The sequence below is a fragment of the Rhinatrema bivittatum genome, chromosome 4, assembly GCF_901001135.1.
Source record: "Rhinatrema bivittatum chromosome 4, aRhiBiv1.1, whole genome shotgun sequence".
In the NCBI taxonomy this organism is placed as follows: Eukaryota; Metazoa; Chordata; class Amphibia; order Gymnophiona; family Rhinatrematidae; genus Rhinatrema; species Rhinatrema bivittatum.
The window spans coordinates 442,534,936-442,554,314 of record NC_042618.1 but is presented as its reverse complement, the minus strand read 5'-3'; the positions used below and the strand labels follow the sequence as shown (position 1 = coordinate 442,554,314).

Genomic DNA, 19,379 nt, shown 5'->3' with positions numbered 1-19,379 from the left:
GAAGACTAAGGGGGGTTTTTGGACTGGCCCAGGCATCGGACGCCTGGGCCAGTCCGATGCCACCAGGAGTACTAGCCCCCTGTGGCCTTCAATTTTGCAAATTATCCTGCCCAGCAATGGCCTCAGAGGAAAGGCATAAAGCAATCCATCTTCCGGTCAGACCTGTATGAGAGCATCTATGCCCAGGGACCTCTGATCTCTCCTGTGACTGTAGAATCAAGGAACCTTTTCATTGCAAGAAGTCGCCAGCAGGTCTACGAACGGAAGGCCCCAGCAATCCATAATCAGTTGAAATGCCTCATCTGACAACATCCATTCTCCTGGCTCCAGACTCTCCCTGCTGAGAAAGTCTGCTCTTGCGTTGTCTTTTCCTGAAATGTGAGAGGCCAAGATCATCTGTAGATGTCCTTCCGCCCATTCCATAAGCTGGTCTATTTCTAGTGACACCTATTGGCTCTTGGTTCCTCCTTGGCGACTGATTTAGACCACAGTCGTCATTTTGTCCAACATCATGTGGACTGTTTGACCCTGCAGCCTGTGGATGAACTGCAAGCATGCCAACCAGACCACCTGGGCTTCCAGGTGATTGATGTTCCAGCGGGACTCTTTGGCATTCCAACACCCTTGGGCCACCAGCTCCTGACAGTGAGCCTCCCAACCCTGGAGACTCGCATCTGTCATGAGTACCAACCAGGTCGGAGAGGACAAAGAAACTCCTTTTCTCAGATAAGCCTTCGGTAACCACCACTGGAGGCGAGAACAGATTTCCATCGGCAAGTGGAGCTGAACCAAACAGTCTTGAGATTCAGGCTCCAATGAGACAGTAGAGCGTTGAAGAGGATGCATATGCACCCTTGCCCATGGCACCACTTCCAGGGTTGCCGCCATGAAGCCGAGCCCCTGTAGATAGGACCACACTGTTGGGCATATAGCATTCTCCAACTGAAGCACCTGAGACATCAATTTCTGAATCCGAACTTCCGGCAGGAAAACTTTATCCTGCCTTGTGTCAAATCAAACCCCCAGGTACTCCAAAGACCGGGATGGTTGAAGTGCTCTTGGCCAGGTTCCATGCCCAACTGAGCTCCTGCAACAAGGAGATCACCTTGTATGTCACCAAGCAGATCTCATCTGTCAGTCGTCCAAGTACGAGTGCACCAGGATCCCATCTCTTCTCAAAGTCACTGCTACTACCACCATAACCTTGGAAAATGTTCTGGGGGCAGTTGCTATACCAAAGGGCAGCGCCCGAAACTGATAATGGCACCCCAACACTGCAAAACGAAGAAAAAGTTGGTGTTCCAAATGGATGGGAATACATTTGCAGGTCAGAAATTCCCCTGACTGCACTGCCATTATCACAGAGCGAAAAATTTCCATATGAAAATGAGTTACCTTCAAATGATGGTTGACCCTTTTGAGATCCAGGATGGGACAAAAGGAACCCTCCTTCTTGGGTACAACAAAATAAATGGAATATTGCCCCATACTTTCTTGAGACGTGGGCACCAGAACCACAGACCTCAACCTGAGGAGCCTTTGAAGCATAAACTCCACTGCCTGCTTCTTCTGTGGGGAGTGACAAGGGGACACCATGAACATGTCCTGAGGAATACTGCGAAATTCCTTTTTGTATCATCTCCAGGACCACTGATCCGATGTGATCTCGACCCACCTCTGATAAAGGAGAGAGAGAGGCATCACCCTATCTCTTATTCCCGAAGGTGGGTCAGCAAATCTACACTCCTCTCTTGGGCTGTCTGGGGCGAAAGGACTGAGAACTACTGAATGCTTGGAACCCTGGAGACGACCCCTCATGTCATAGGGGCGCTACAATTGCTTCTTATCCTCTGGCAACTGAGGAACTTGAGGTTCATCCCACTTACTGGCCAGTTTCTCCAATTTGCTCCCAAACAAGACCGAGCCTTTAAAGGGCATCTTTGTGAGATTAGCTTTGGAGGCTGTGTCAGCTGACCAATTTTGCAACCAGATCGGATGCCTGGCCACTGTCACCGAAGCCACTCTGGCAGAGGTACGGACCAAATCACAGCCTGTGTCTGCTAAAAAGGTGGCAGTGGGCTCCATAACTGCTCTTGAATTCCCTCCAGAATCATAACCTTCCTAGGAAAGAAGAAGACAAGATCATGCCACTAGGGTGCAACAGGAAGCGATCTGTAAAGTCATCACCAATGCCTCAAAGGCTTGATTAAGGATAGCCTCAATCCTCCTATCATGTACATCCTTCAGGGCTGCCTCTCCCTCCACAGAGATAGTCGTCCGCTTAGAGATGGCATATATCAGTGTATCCACTTTGGGAAAATGCAAATGCTCTCTCACAGCCGGATCCAGGGGATACAGAACTTCCAACGTCCAACCCCCTTTAAAACTTGCCTCTGGGGCGTCCCATTCAAGATCAATCAATTCCTGAATGGCATCCATCACAGGGAAAATACAGAGGCTTTACTCAAGGAAATCAAAATGGGATTCTTCTTCGGCTCCGACATGGCATCCGTACCAGGAACACCCAGCTGTTTCAAAGTCTGGGAAACCAGAGCCGGCATCTCATCTCTATGAAAGAACAGCAACATGGTTCCATACAGTTCCAGTCCCGGAGGAATTTCCCCATCTTCCAGGGAATAAGGATCTACTTCATCATCAGTGCTCCCTGGGTTCCTGTCGGGAATACCCATAGGTAGACGAGGTGAGCTCCGGCACTTTAGCATAGAACTGGAAGAGGGAGGAACCACTGGCTGAGGGTCCGACCTGACTGGATTGGGTGAAACTGAGGATTTTGCCTGAAGAACTGTTTGTAAGCCTTGAAAAAAATTACACAAAAGAAAAAGCAGCCAGATCAAGCCCAGAAGGAGCTGGAGCAGCATGCAATCCAAAAGCCTAATTGCAGGTCCTAGCCCACCAGGACTGCTCAACCTGCCAGGCTGCCCAGTTCCCCAACCCCAACGGGAGCGGGAACGAATGTCAGACAGCACACTGAGCACGGAGACTGGAGGAAGTCCAAAAACCCCTCTGTCTCTGTTTCAGAATGTAAACTTTTTTTTTTTAAACCTTACCTGAGCTCAATGCTTATCGGCTGAGTACAGAGACAGTCTCTGGCTGCGGGGGAGAGGGCATCTGTCGTCACTGCCACGCTCGGCCTCCTGCACCCGCTGCCTTTCAGCTGAACTAGCACTAAGTCTACGTCAGGAGACCCAGCTACCAGACCAAGGCAAACCTCTGAGGGACCACGGAAATCACCTCAGGAATTCTCAACTGGGGGAGGGACCTTTTGGTATCACCACAGGAGAGCGGGGCTTTCTCTTCCTTAATTCAAATTTCAATTTTCTCCTTTCAAAAAACCCAAAGCAATGTCCATAGATAGATGCACATCCACTATCTTCTGGAGACGGAGAATATTGGCAGGCAGGGATCACTGCAGGAATATATATACTGTGATGTCAGCTTGCTCCATTCTCCATCTGCTGGCAGGAGAGCATAGCCCACTGGTCCTGAGGCCATCTGTCTACATGCTAGGAAATAGACTATTGGATTAAGTCATAAGGTAGTCAATGTTATAAGTCAACCAGAAAAGCTTGCACTGATAAATCAATTTTGTTGTCATTCCCTTCTGAAGAAAGACTGTAAAACATATTGTGAATGTCATCAGCTCTACTCCACGTAACAGCCACTGAAAGTGGGCATAAAAATGAGATTTGCTGTGTGTAATAGGGGGCGAATGAGCCCTTAGTGCTGCGGCCTTGAGGACGGACCCCCCCCCCCCCCCGAGGCCTACGCCGGCAGCTGGTGAATGGACTTGATATCAGACCAGACTGCAGCTTCACCTTTACCAGCTGCCTCCTCCGCAAGCTGAGCCTTCGGATTCTGGTGGCCAGCAGGACTTAGGTGGAGCCCTGAGACAGAAATGGTAGTTAAGAGTCCAGAGTCACACCAAAGACACAGTAGACAGCAGGCCTATGAAAGTCAAAAGAGAACTAAGGTCGAAGCAGGCGGCTAACAAGAATGATCAGGTCCAAGCAAGAAGACAAGATACAAGCGGCAGACAAACATAATCAAGTCTAAGCAGGAGATCAAGAACCAGAGTGACAAGCCGAGGCTAGACGTGGACAAACAGAAGACTCTGGATGAGACAACAAGGAAGACAAGCTGGATGGACTGGGTAGGAGGATGAGGTTGGACTGGAAGGCAAGACAAGATGAGGCTGGAAACAGGAATGCTGTAGCAATACACTCTACGAGGCAGAAGACCCATTGCTGAGGTAGGTTAAAGGTGTCTGAAGAGCCCTTTTACAGGGTTCAGGTGTGTGATATCATCCAAGGGCGCCTTGGCCATTTCCTGCCGGGGGCACTAAAAATACGGTGAGATTGGGTGCACATGCACCTAAGAAGGAGCAGAAGGCAGCGGTCCCAGCAGTGTCCTGCTGCATTGACAGAGGTTGGCAGCGCTGTGCTGATGTCTGGTGGCATCAGGATGAGTCCAGCGGCTCATGGGGCTTTCCACGAGCCATGATTCTTTACACTCTGGAGGCCAAGATGGGCAGATATGGCTCCTACACATAGATCTCAGCTGCCTTTTAACCCAAAGTCTGAGACCAACCTTGGCTTGATTTGTTCATTCTGCAATTACAGGAGACTAAAAATAGTACTTAAAAAGAAAAAAAAAAAAAAAGCCACCCAAATCGCATGATATCACTCTTGAAATTGTAAAAGAAACCCAAAACTTACTTCCTTAAGAGCCGCTGGAATTTTTTTCTGCTTTCTTCCTGATGGAATACTGTGCAAAACTGACGACAAGGCGCTGGAGGGGGATTTATGGCCCACTGGCGATCCAGCCTTAGAGAGATGCTGGTGATCTACAATGCAGAGAGGAGCCAATTGGTTTCACACTAGGAGAGTGGCAAGGGTAGAGAAGAGCCCTTAAAGTGAAAAGCTAGTAGAACTCCTTGCTTCCTCTAATGAAAGGCCAGCAGAGGACTATATTCATTATACATGTAGGGCTAGCAGAGTTCTTTATTTTTTATAATAATGGACTTGTAGAATCCTGAATTCTAATAATGAAGGGTAAGTATACTGCTATATTTCTTATGAAGTGGGGTTAGTTAAAGGTTATTATTTCTCAAAAGCAAATTTTTTTTTCAACATCCAGTTTGTGCTAAGGCAACAACTGATCTTCATAGCAATATGCAGAAAAAGAGGACGGATGGTGAGTAAAATCATATTCTTTAGAATATTATCAGCTCTTATTGTAATAGATAAAGCCACCATTTTCTAATCTAGGAAGAATGAAATCTTCTGGGAGCTTCCAGGAGAAAGCTAAGCTTAAATCAAAACTAAGTTTGCAAGTTCCATAATACAGAGGGAGCCACAGGGTGAGAAAACTGTAGTCAACCCCACACTTTCAGCTAAAATAAGAATGGCAAGCAGTGACATGCACCCTGCACCCGCTGTTTTAGTCTTTATAGCTTTCCCACCTACCCCCTTCCACACCAAGACTGGCCATATCTGAAAGTGGCAGATAATATTCATTTAAAAATGTATAGCCCGCCTATCTATAAATCTAGGTGGGATACAAGTAACATACCTAAGAAAACTATTAAACATTAAAATCAATAAAACATTATAAATAAGTAAAAATCATAAATGTAAAATCAATATCAAACAGACAAAATTCCCTTAAAAATACAACTAAAAACATACTGTATTCATATACATGAATGTAATGAAGTTATAAAAAAGATTGCCATAAGGGGTGCTTATATAATAATCTGGGATCTGATTTCTTTTTCTATTTTAAATATATTTGCTGCTCTTCCCACAACAGATATAAAACGCAGCATATAGTCATAGCATAATGAAAATAGTAGACAGTAAAATTAATATTTTAAATGCACAAAGTTAAACCCATTTTAAAATACAATAATGCAATAACAATTCCTCAGTTCCTACAAAAATGCAGTGAATGTGATATCATAGGAAATGGGAACCATTCAGAGCCCCCCGTGTGTCTTCTAATTGGGGCGTAAAATATTTATCTGACACAAGGTGAATAACTGTACTTGCCATGTGTACTGTGGAATACGGCACAAGTCAGAGGATGTGCAATCCACCTTTAAAAAAAAAACACCCAAGGCTCAGTTCTGGAGGGGTTCACTGAATGATAAGGAGTAGCTATGATCAACATCTCAGATCAAGAATTTGACTAAATAATTACCAATCAAAGATTAGGAACTGAAAAACAGATTGTGACCAGAACTACCTAAAATAAACGTGTGCCCTGCACTGAAATATTCAAAAACTTGACCTGCTTCGAATTTTCGAGTGGAGGCAAGCAGGAAATCCTGAGCTTGTCTCCCAAGCCTGGTGGTTCTATTGTATCACTCAGCCACATCTAATCCCAAAGTGGCCTTATATGCTACAAAGTGCTTTGTAGGGGTATTTTACTATCTTGAATCTTTGTCAGCCTTTATAAATGTGAACGTGCAACAATTTATGTATTTATTCAGTGTATATTCCGCCTTTCAGACACTTCAAAGCAGATTACATTCAGGTACTGTAGGTATTGTAGATCAGATTGTAAATGTCTGCTATATAGGCAGAGAGACGGGGAACTCAAGGGCATGGAAGGGAAAGTACAGCTACGGGATATAAATTGTGGTTTTTTTTACCTTGCTTTTGCAGTTCTCCGAAGCAATGATCGCACACGCGAGCCGGCTGGTTTTTCAGATATTCTAGGTTGTGCTTGTTAGATGAGCAGGCCTGACAGACAATCTGAAACCCAAATTAACATTTTTTAATGTAGTATGGGTTAGAAGGAAAGTTTTCCAACTCTTATGTAACAGACCAAAGGACAAGCACCAGCATCAGTTCAAAGAAATGTAATTGAGGATAAGGGGTTGATAGGTTTCATGTTGTCAGGACAGGCTGATCCGGGCCTGGCTTTATATCCTGCCGATTGCGTGCACAGACTTGTAAACCTCCTTAAAGAACTTGGAACTGTATGCAGTCAGAGTAAAACCTGGCATGGAGCAGCCTGTCTTGAAAATATGGAGCCAGATGTCAAACTATAGCCTGTACAGCCCAAGCTGAAGGCAGGTTTCTTACATAGCACACCTGGCCACAGCCTGAGAAGGCGGCAGGTCTCCTTTACACCGTGCACGTGGCCACAGAGTGGGAAGAAGGCAGGTCTCTTTTACAGGGTGCATGATTACAGCCTTATAATCAGCAGTGAAAGCTCCTGGTAAAGGGACAAAGCTGCAATGCCCTGAGATCAAGGTTTGAATTCCATGTCTGCAGCCTGTTTACTGTGTAACTTTCAACAAATTATCTAATTTCCTTTGTGTTTTCTTAATCTTCTTTTCACCAACTCCCAACAGAGCAAACACGAGCTTATTCCTGAGATATGGACTCCCAGGCGTCACTTCTTTCATCCTGGAAGCGTTACCTTCCCACAGGCCCTGCAGTGGTGTCTCCTCCAGGTCAGGGTGAATTCACTGGTGCAGACCATACACATGGTGGCTCTGGTGTCAGGAACCCAGATGGGTGCTTTTGATCCCAAGGGGCTGTCCTCCTCCTCCTTCTCTGGGTCTGCCTGAGAAAACCAGAAAGAAAATCCATGCAACACAAGTAACTTCACTGCATTTGTGTGGCACCACTCCCCCTCTGTGATAATTAGGGAGCAATCCTGAATGGACCTGTGGGTCTCCAGGTCTTATTCAAGTGTCAGTTATGGTTCTTTAAATCCAGTCTCGGTGGAGAAAACGTTAGCTCTGTTCTTTCTCCTATGGGGGAGGTCTCCTTAACACAAAGCATCATGCAGTCTGGGGTCCTTAATGTCTGTATCTGAAAGAACAAAGCTCTTGATAATGGTCTTGGCCACGCAAACAAAAGAGATGGCGGGATGGGGTCTTTTGTTAAAACAGGAACGGTTTCAAGCCTGCTAAGGCTGCTTTGGCTCCAGCTGGCCGGGGCGTCTGCATGTCAGTCTGCGGGGCAGCGCCATTCGTCCTGCAGAATTAGGCCTTGCTGCTTACTGGGATGATTCTAGCCGAAGCGCCAGGATCGGCAGCTTGAGACGTCACGCGCCCCCCCCCCCCCCCCCGGCCAAATGTGCGCAGCGGGTGTGGTGCAGCAGCAGCTAACGCGCGACACGCTTATGCAGATAGCGTTTGTTACAAAGCGACTTTGGTGTACCTCTTCGAGGCTTTTGCTCGGGTTGAACGTGATCTTTTTCTTTGTGTGCTCTTCAATAGCCCTGGAAATAGCTTCCAGCCACTCGTCTCTTTCTGTAGCCGAGCTGTAAGCATCAAAGTCAACAAGTTATGGATAGCCGTTGCAAAATCACTCGCTCTTCTAGTTTGTTTTTAAATAAACGCACGCCACTGATGACTTGGGGGTTCACTGTTACACATTAAAAAAACAAAAAAGGGGGCAATAGGAAAAGACACTATGGACAACTCTTACAGTCATTTCCTGTATGTATTCGGACCAATCCAGACTCCTGGGTTTTGCCTCCCCACCAGCAGATGGAGACAGACATTTTGACTGACTCTGCCCTATACCCTGAGGTGCTACCTACAGACCATCAGTATTTCTCTGTCTCCAGCAGATGGTGGAGGTGCAAAATCCTACAGTCTGTAGTTAGATAAAAAAAAAAAAAGAAGAAGTCAGAAGTAGGAGGAATTTAATTGAAGATAGATAGGCTTAGTGTCTCTGAAAAAAAAAAAAAGGCACTATGGACAACTCTTACAGTCATTTTGCTTCAATATGGCAAAAGCTAAAAATTGGAAACATTTGAGGACTGAAATTAAGTACATTTATATTGTTTTAAATGTTCTTCAGTCACTTCAGACTGTTCCACAGCTCTAGATTTCCTAAGAACAAGTAGATATTGTCATTCTATGTAGAGGCTGATGAGTAAAATGCAAAATAGCTTAACAAATATTTCTGTTCGGTGTTCAATGTGGAAGGGCCTAGAGCAGGACCACATAAAACAAACACAAATAAGACTGAAAGTGAGGTAAACCTCAATTGATTTTCAGAACAGTGTGTTCGTGAGGAGCTAACTAAACTTAAAGTAGATAAGGCGATAGGGCCGGATGGGATATAACAGAGAGTACTAAGGGATCTTAGAGATGTCCTGGCAGCTCCGCTGGCTGAGCTTTTCAATGATTCTTTAGAGTCTGGAGTTGTTCTGGAGGACTAGAAAAGGGCAGATGTGGTTCCTATTCATACAAGTGGAAGTAAGGAGGAGGCTGGGAACTCTAGGCCAGTTGGTCTGACCTCTGTGGGGAGCAAACTAATAGAATTGCTGCTAAAACAGAGGATAGTGCAATTTTTAGAATCTGGTGAATTGCAAGATCCAAGGCAGCATGGTTTTACCAGAGGTAAATCTTGTCAGATAAAACTGATCAAATTCTTTGATTGGGTGACCAGAGAGAGTTGGAGCAAGGGAGAATGCTAGACATAGTGTACGTGGATTTCAGCAAGGCAATAGACACAATTCTGCACAGAAGACTTACAAATTGTGCACTCTTGGTATAGATCCTAAAGTGACTGACTGGGTTAGAAACTGGTTGAGTGGGAGATGACAAAAGTTAGTGGTAAATGGAGTTTTCTTTGAGGAGGGGGTTTTTACCAGCAGGGTACCTCATGGATTGGTCCTTGGACCGGTTCTTTTCAACATTTTTGTGAGTGGCATAATGGAAGGGTTATATGGAAAGGTTTGTCTTTTTGCTGACGATACCAAAATCTGCGACAGGGTGAACAGCCAGGAAAGAGTGGAAAACACAAGGAGGGATCTAGAAGCTCGAGGAATGGTCCAAGGTCTAGCAGCTAAGATTTAATGCGAAAAAATGCAGAGTAATTCATTTAGGATGCAAAAACCCAAGGGAAAGGTACAGGAAGAGCAGGATGTGGGGGTAATTGTATCTGATGATCTTAAGGTGGATAAAGCGACGGTAAAAGCCAGAAAGATGCTTGGTCGCATAGGGAGAGGAATGGTCGGCAGAAAAAAGGAGGTTATATTGCCCCTGTATAGGTTCCTGGTGAGATCTCACATGGAATACTCCAGAACTGTACACACACCGCAGCTTCAAAAGGATATAAACAAGATGGAGTCGGTCCAGAGAGTGGCAACTAAAAAGGTCAGTGGTCTTTGTTCTAAAGCATTTGGGGATAGGCTCAAAGATCTAAACCTGCATACCTTAGAAGAAGGGTGAGATAGGATAGAGACATTCAAATATCTCAAGGGTTTCTATGCACAGGAGTTGAGCCTTTTTCAATGGAAAGGTCTAGAGCAAGGGGGTCATGTAATGAGGTTGAAAGGGGGTAGACTTAGGAGTAATCTTAGGAAATATTTCTTTACAGAGAGGGTGGTGTATGTGTGGAACAGCCTTCCAGAAAAAATGGTGGAGTCAAAAATGGTATCTGAATTCATGAACGCACTGGATAAATACAGAGGGATCTCTAAGGAAGTGATGAGAATTGTAATGCAGACTGGATGGGCCATGCAGTCTTTTTCTGCCAACATGTTTCTATTTCTTCTTTTCTATGGAGAGTTAAGACTCCTCATATCAAATATTCTACTCTGACTATGTCCATAGACCGTGGCAGTTTAGAGCTTCCTAGTTTACATACTTATTTTATTGCGGCTCGAGCACTGGGTATTCATAACTGATTTGAAGGGGGAAGGGATTGCTCATATGCTTTAGAGAGTTCGCAGGCACAGGGGCACTTCTTAGTTTTGCCTCTTACAACATCCTGCTAATTCTACTATTATCAAAATATGTCTGATTAACCTGATTATTGCCCATACTCTAAGAGTTTGGTGTAGTATAAATATAATAACGGGCAATGCTGAGAGCCAGTTATCTCCACTGTTCTCCCTGGTTTAGGTTAACGGCAAGCAGCTGGGACAGATTTGGAGGGGTCACCTTTTATGTACTTTGCAGTAACTTCAGGTCCCTACAGTAAAAAAATAGCCAGGCTTGACCTAACAAGAAAACAGGCTCTCTCAATAGCAGGACCGTCTCTCTGGAACTCCATTCCAGTCGCCTTGAGATTACTAACCAATCCCAAAGAATTCAGAAAGAAATTAACATCTTACCTATGGTCTACTATACTCAACACACAGACTATTTAACCTTATGTTTATGCACTGTACTGTTATTTGTATACCTCGTCTTACGTTGTAAAGTATTTTTAATTTTGTTTTTGTACTATTTTTAAACTGTGTATGTTTATTTGTAAACCGCCCATACCTTATTATTGTATAAGCGGTATACAAGAGATTTTAAATAAAATAAATAAATAAAATATGTTCCAAGTATGTCTTAGATGCATACACACCCATGCACACATTATGTTTATTTGCAAATAGGTAATTTGCAAATAGGTTTATTTGCAAGGTAATAGGATCACAAAATGAATTACAAAGTCATAATGGGATTGAAAAGATTTTTATGCAGCCACCTCCAGAACCTGAAATTAGTAAAATTATTGTTGATAAATGGAATATGGATCTTGGTTTACACCCTGATGAGGAAGATTGGCATGATATATGGACTTCGGTATTGGAGATTTCTGTATACAATAAAAAACCAGAATTGCTATTTAAATTGCTTCATTGCACATACAGATGTCTTTTTTTTGTTTTGCAAAGTTCAGTAGTACAAGTTCTTTGTGTTGGCGGGAATGTGAAGGGGTTGGAAATTTATATTTAGATGTGGTGGTCTTGCAAAGAAATCAAGCTTTTTTGGAAGAAGATACAGCAAGAAATTTGGAATATTGTGCATCACATTCTGGACTGGACACCTCAGCTCTGCTTGATGGGTATTTGGGGGAATTCAGCCGGTTATGTATTTATTACACATCGCAGAAACTCAGGGTGCATGCACAGAGCCAGCCTACAGTGAATTCTGGAGAAACTTGATTGCAGATATTGCTATTATGGAAGATGTTACTTATGCATTAAGAGGCAATTTAGCTAAGTATGATACTGTGTGGGATTCTTATTGGACATGACGTGCAGAGGTTGGGAATGGGGGTCGCTGCTGGAGGGGGTTATTTATGCTTGGAACATGCTTTTGTTAGTTAGAGATAGGTGTGGTGGTTTGGCATGTAACTCCATTCTTGCCCTTTATATTACTTATGTTATTTGATTCTCTACTGTTTGTCAGTGCCAAATGTGAAATAAAGAGTTGAAGAAACAAAGAAAATGCAGGTACACCTAAATACAGTAAGTTACAATAAATAAGGCCTGAAAATAACATGGCTTACAAGAAGTTTGAAAATCCTGAGGGTCAAGCAATGGCCTTAAATGGCACAGAATGCGCAATTTGAAAAAGGCAGCCTTGGTGACAGCACTGATCTGCAGTCTCGTTGAAAGGCCTGAATCTAAAACAACACTGAGGGTTTTTACTTGCGACTTAACTAGACAGAAAGATGATTTCAGGAGCGGGTCATCCGCTTTTTCTTACAAAATAACCTCTAGGATACAGGTGAGCAAACTACAGCCCCTGGGCCATGTCTGGTGTGTGGGAAGCTTCCATTCAGCCCATACCTGCAAGATAGCTACGACAGAGGTATTGATACGAGCCAATATTGCTTTTCAGAGAAAACTGGAAAATCTTGAAAAAAAGGTATCTAAATGCAGGAATTTGAGGATTCTGACTTTTCCACAAATTAAAATTATAGGGGTAGATTTTAAAAGTTTGCGCTCGCGCGTCCATGTGCAAAAGCTACCCGGTGCGCACTCATGGACGCCCGATTTTATAACATGCGTGCGCAGGTGCGTGCATGTTATAAAATTGGGGGTCAGTGCACGCAAAGGGGTGCACATTAGTGCAACTTGCGTGTGCCGACGCCCACAGCCTTCCCCCGTTCCCTCCCAGGCCGCTCCAATTTAGGATTGGCCTGGGAGGGAACTTCCCACCCACTACACTAATCTCCCTTTCCCTTCCCCTAACCTACCCCCCTCCAGCCCTAACCTAGACCCCTCCCCCCCCCCAAATCCTTGTTGTACCTGTTGCGTTGCGCGCGCTGGCTGCCTGCCGGCACACAATCCTCCAACACAGCAGCAAAAGGCTGCTGTGCCGGGGGGCCTCTAGCCCCACCCCTTTCTCGAAGCCCCGGGACTTACACACGTCCCGGGGTTTTACGTGCGTGGCCGAGCCTTTTAAAATAGGCCCGGCATGCGGAAGGCCTCCTGCACAAGTAGGCCTTTTAAAATCCAGCCTATAGCATCTATGGTTATGTTAAAAGATCGTTTAAACACAGCCAAAATAAAATGGAGCTGCATCGCTGAAAAATGAACTTTGGATACACAAAGAAACAAAATGCCTATGCATGAGCGAACCTTCCCATCAACCCTCGAAACGTAATGAAACTTAAAATCACATATCCCACATCTCCAAGGAGAAGCCTGTATTTTTTCATACAGGCCAGCTCCTCTCAGTAAATAAGTCTCTCTCTACGGAGGCAATTTCATTAACCCGCTGTTTCCATCTTTCTCTTCTAGGGACAGATTTCCAGTCCCTGGCCGTTGAGAATCTAACTGCACAGACCAAGATGCCAGTAAGTTATCTGACCAAGGAGCAGAGTCATCCCTCCCTTAATCAATAAGACAGCTCTGTCTGAATTGCCAGCAATCAGAGATGTGTAAGATTCGACCAACCTCCGGGATTTTTGTACAGAACGCATGACCACCACCTGTGCAAAGGGGTCCCCCCTCTCCCCAGGTCCTCGGCAGCACAATGAATAGCTTGGGTCGCCCAATCTGTAGGAAAAAGCCTGCATCTTCAAGCTCTGCGAAACACTTTAATAAACAGCTCTACATGCAGAGGTCTTGGGTGAACTTTTCCCAAACGGTCCTCCAGTCATCAGAAGGAAGGTCTGAGAGCAATTTTTGCAAAACCATTTACCCAGGCAAAGGGGTCACCTGTACATTCCCCCTCTCCCCCCTTCAATCTGGCTCAGAATACATGCAGGTCCCATAGCGCTTGTACTTTCAGCCGTTCCCAGAGGCGTGGGGGGGGGGGGGGGGAGGGGGGGTTGGAAAACACGCGTAGCCTGAGACTTTTGAAGCTACGCACGCCGTTTTCCAGCAAAAGCTCTGCCTGCAGAAAGAACGGGTGCGAAGTCCACAAATCCTTGGTACCTGTGAAGCGTGTGGTGCTTTCCCTTTGAAAATGAGATACAAGATCTGCCCCCTTAGGTGTGCTCTTATGTTTCACCCCCCCCAAGACAAGTCATTTTTTCCTCATTACCTGGCAGATAAGATGAAGGACCGCTCCACGCTTTCTATGTTTAGCTCATTCTGATAAGCTTCCTGTGTCGGTTTTCGGACCTAAAAGTTGTGGGGCAAAGGATAGCTTTCAAGGCTCATTTTTAGCTTCATCTGACAAAGCTGATGAGATTTTTTTTTTTTTTTTTTTTACAAAAAAGGTTCCCAAACACAAATTAAAGAAAAATAATAAAAATCAATTTCCCATGCCACCCCCCCCCAGTAGATATTTGTGTAATGGTTAATATGGCACACATTCACAGGTCAAACACAGACCAGGCTGCATGTGAAATGAGCTCTGTCTTAGCCTTCCAGGGCATGTTTGTGATGGTTTTACTATGGTACAAGCTCCACCTGTCACTTTGCACACTAAAGGCTCCAGTGATGGGACAGCAAGGGAGCAGAAACAGAAAATCTCAAGTTTTGGTCAATGATAAGAACCTTTTCACCTGAATATTAAAGTAAAGTACACAAGAAAAAGGATGTCAAGTTAGGTTTTTTTTTAAGTAAAATCTGAGGATTAACACGTGCGCTGCTATGTGCCTTTTATTTTAAAACTATTATTTCTAGCACTAACAAACATCTGAGGTTTTCAGAGGACAATTGTGTGTCCAAGAATCATCCCTAGAGGGCTACCAGACAGGGCCGGTGCAAGGGTATTGGGCACCCTAGGTGACCCTTGCGCTGCTCCTTTCCTGGTTGCCCCCCCCCTGTGTGCTTCTCAGGGTCGCGAGCAGCTGAGAAACACCCAGTCTCTATTTCTCTTTGCCGCGAGCGGGGATAGGCCCTGCTTCAGCACCACGTGGCTGCTTTTCAGTGCCCCCTACGGCTCGGCGCCCTAGGCGACTGCTGAAGTTCGCCTAATGGACGCGCCGACCCTGCTATCAGATGAAGCGTTCCTGACTGGACCCAGCCTAAAAACTGCGTCTCGGCTGCTGGATCCTTCTGTTTTCCAGAGCAGTCGGATTCTGCCTCCTTCCCCTTCTTCTGCTGGAGATGCACAAATCCCCCATAAACATTCCTCCTGCTGCTGGGCAGAAACCCAATGGGCCCAGGAACCAAGAATCACCAGTTCCAAGACTTAAGGGGGTGCACAGTAAATCAGCAACCCCTGGAATGAGGGCCTTGACTTGCAGCCAGGCTCCTGCAGGAATACCATTTCTTGTCTTTGCTCACGTTCTCCCTCCCCCAATATGCCCAGTCAGGCTCACGTACCTTCATTCCAGCCAGCGAGAGCATGTTGTTGAGTTTGTACATCCCTGATGGCACTGGGGTTGTGTACAGAAGGGCATCATTGAACTGCAAGCACAACATCATGAGTCAATGCAAGAAAAAAAAACTGAAGGGCAAAACACAATAATTTAAGTTAGCAAACCCTGTGAAGAGTTGGACACCACCTTTTACTTTTATCAGACGTGTGCGATTCATTCAGTGTTCCACAAGTAGGTGCGTGAGTGCTTATTTGTTTTCCAGCACTGGCGCACCCCATGGCCAGTAGCCAAAACTAGGAACCCAAGCCCTGACCTTTCATTTTTAAGTACCATCTGTGGGGAAAGTAGGCATGCCTCGCCTGAAGTCTGAGCAGTTTGCATTTAGGGAGAGCTGGAGAGAGCGGCCTGAAGACCAAACAGGAAGTGAGCTCATGGTAAAAAGAAAAGCTTCATGGGAGACAGAGTCAAGCTTTGGAATTGACAGGAAGGGAGCTCTTGCTTGACAGGAGCCTTAAATGTTCATGTATTTTATTTTCAAAGGTAAATTTCCCAGCATTCTTGGAAGCTAATTCCCAAAGCCACTTTCCCTGGTCAACAAGGCTCCTCCTCTTCCCAGCTAAAAGTGCATGTGGGTTTGCACAGCATGTGGACTTAGCATTGTCAGAAGTACATGCGCTATTTTAAAGTTCTCCCACTCTCCTGGCTGCCCACAGGAACAGAAGGTGCAAGCACACATGCTCTGTATTATTTCACGTTCAAAGGGAAACAATCCTAGTAGTTTCTCTTTGGAAATGAGTTGTAAATATGCACAGGAAAAGTACCTGTGTATCTTGCAGGAACATCCCAGGAAAACCTCACTTTCAGCTCCCCGGATGAGCTGCTTCGGTCCATGTGGGAAACAAAGGATTTTTTTTAATATATATTAAAAAATATATATATAAACTACTAGGATTGTTTCCCTTTGAACATGAAATAATATATATATAAAATTCTGCTCATTGTGCCGATGTTTTATTCATGGTGGCCTTAGGGAAAACACACCAACAGTGGAATGAGCTGGACATTCTCCTTTCCTGCCACGAAGACAGCACAGGTGGAGTATGACAGGGTGGAAACCCTTTGCTGTGCTGACTTACGCCATTTGTATAAAAATGGAAAATATGGTTCATACTGAGGCAAATTTCCCCACAGCAGCTTCTGCTATTGGTGCGTTGAAGCTTTACGTCAGGGCTACACTACTGAACAAATACCCATTTTTATATTTGTGTGTACAGTGTTGGCTTTTATTTAACATAATACAGTAGAGGTGATCAGCTTGCTGCCTGCTATGGCACCCCCACATCCTGCAAGATGTTGTATGATGTTCCTCTTCAACAATATCTCATATCCCCCCCCCGATTAGATGGATAACCTCTATCATGCATACCACTTAGTTAATTATTTATTGCATATTCTACTCTGTTAATTGTATGTTTTTAATGATCCTTGTATATTCTACTCTGTTAATTGTATGTTTTTTAATGTTCCTTATATAATTATGATAATTGTAAAGCCTGTTGCTCAGTTCTGTTCTCTGTAAACCGACGAGATGTTCCCAACGTTCGTCGGTATATAAAAGCTATTAAATAATAAATAATAATAATAATATCATATCGTGACCCCAGAGGCAAAGCCTGTTGCTCAGTTCTGTTCTCTGTAAACCGACGAGATGTTCCCAACGTTCGTCGGTATATAAAAGCTATTAAATAATAAATAATAATAATAATATCATATCGTGACCCCAGAGGCAAACCCAATGACAAAGGTCTGCAATACCCATGACAAGACTATCAATGCTATACTGAAAAGAAATACTTAATCACTATGCTATGCAAAGAGCAATATTTCAAGCAATAAGAAGAGTTATCCTTGAACTCAAAGCTAACATAACGGTTAAGCTAGCAATAGCTCCAGTTTGCTAAGTAAATGCTGAAAATTCTCCCCATGTGCAAATGCTACCAATTAGTAAATATAACCCTCTACAAATGGTGGAATCTTAGTCGGTTGTGATACTTTGCATTGATCTAAAATAGAAATTGTCCAAAGATACAGAGTTGAATTTTAAAAGCCCGACGCGTGCATTAATTAGGGGATGCGAAAGAACCTGAGCTCGCGCGTGCAGAGCAGACTTTAAAAGCTGCCGAGATAAGCAGCACGCACAACTTGGAAGTTTTCAAAAGGGGGGTGGGACATGTGCGGGAACCAAAGTTGTGCGTGTAAATACTGATGCATGGCGCCCCCCTGGCGCGCAACTTTACTTCTGCTAGGGATGCCGTGTAAGTTAAAATTTAAAGAAAACTAGGTGGATTTACGGGGTTTTAAAGGTCGGGGCTAACTGGGGGGAGTGAAAGCTATCAAACCGGGGTGGGGGGGGGGTTTGGAGGACCTCTTTCTTAACTGGGTGAACTGGGAACGAACTGGTAAAACTGGGAATGACGCTGGCGCACACCTCTTAAAATTTCTCCACTATTCGTGGCAGAAGCAGGATTTGAGCGCACATACTGCACACCCACTTAAAATTTGGTGCACATGTGCACGCGGCCAGGCTATTTCATAACGTGTGCACTTGCACGCATATGCTATAAAATGACTGTGTATCTGGGTGCGGGCTGATGTATGTTCGCAAATGTGTGTGCCGGTCTGAAAGTTACCGTCATAGTGCATAGCTTTCCATATAGTGCATGGCTATTCCCTTCAAGTATGACAAGCTACAAAGACTCTGAAGAATGGAAACTGATGCCAAATTACTCCAGAAGTTGGGTTTTCTGATGAGGGCAAAACCCACTGCCCCAGCACGAAGGTGCCAACTGTAGACCTATATGTTAAGGATCCGCTGCTAGTCGGGAAACGCCCTCTACAGCACACCTGTGCATTTTAGGGCTGTGCCTGGGAAATGCTTCGAGTTCATTTGGGTTTTCATTTGCTATTTTTTCTTGTTCATTTCATTTCTGCATTTTAGCACACACTAAAACCCAGAAACCTGATAAAGATTTTTTTTGTGTGTGTTTCATACAGGAAACGCCAAGGATTGAAACAAATGTCACTGTGGTTCTCCTGGCTCTTCACTAAAGCATACACCTAATCTCCTCTTCTTCCATCTTCTCCTCTCTCTTTTCCGTTGACTTATACTCTCCGCTACCTTCCCTCCTTCCACTCCCCCCACCCCTCCCCTCTTCCCCCCTATCTCTTCCTTTTATCCCTCTAATTAATTCTATATTATCTTCTCTTAATGTACATCTTGTATATAATTGCTAATCCTGTTTATAGTTTTTAGTGTTAAATTCCCTTTATATCTCCCTTCCTCAATTATTCTTATGTTAACTTGTTATAACTGTTCGATGTAAAGTGCCTCCCCAGGCGTATGTTTGCGTTACACTGTGAACCGATGTGATATCACTGATGAATGTCGGTATATAAAAATTTTAAATAAATAAAAATTTTAAATAAAATAAAAAATTTAAAAATGATGCCACATCCTAGTGCCTTTGCGAACTTCAGAGAAGGAAAACTGGATATTGAAAAATCAAAGAGGGATTGTGAGATGCCAATACAAGTAAGAAAAAGGAAAAAGACCTTAAGCTGAAGAGAACCTGCAATAATCCAATGGGCCCCGACTCTCAGTGCGCCGGCTGACACCAGAATTTTAAAATGAGGAAACACAATCTGAACTGAAGTAGCATCCGTTTCCTCAGCGTTCAAGGCCAAGGATGTTGTTGAAAGTATTACTTAAGCTTTGTTCAAAACAGGAAGATAGTGAACTGTCTGTTTAACCTTTAGTATACATAGCAGAGAGTATAATCGCATTAAATCAAATCAAATGTGCCAGAAAGTACAGAC

At 44.3% G+C, this 19,379-nt stretch overlaps 1 protein-coding gene across 2 annotated transcripts in view; it reads right to left on the bottom strand.

The window, feature by feature from the left end:
• The window catches only part of FGD6 (FYVE, RhoGEF and PH domain containing 6), a 131,358-nt gene that overhangs the window by 22,533 nt on the left and 89,446 nt on the right, over nt 1-19,379 (bottom strand). The window contains exons 13-18 of one of the 2 annotated variants that reach the window (XM_029601594.1): nt 15,508-15,591; nt 14,276-14,355; nt 8,202-8,304; nt 7,453-7,599; nt 6,677-6,779; nt 4,737-4,864 (exon numbers count right to left, since the gene is read on the bottom strand). In XM_029601594.1, coding sequence (XP_029457454.1) covers nt 4,737-4,864; nt 6,677-6,779; nt 7,453-7,599; nt 8,202-8,304; nt 14,276-14,355; nt 15,508-15,591 — 645 coding nt within the window. Of the gene's footprint in view, nt 1-4,736; nt 4,865-6,071; nt 6,119-6,676; nt 6,780-7,452; nt 7,600-8,201; nt 8,305-14,275; nt 14,356-15,507; nt 15,592-19,379 lie in introns of those variants that run through there. The other variant, XM_029601595.1, reaches the window with a different exon arrangement.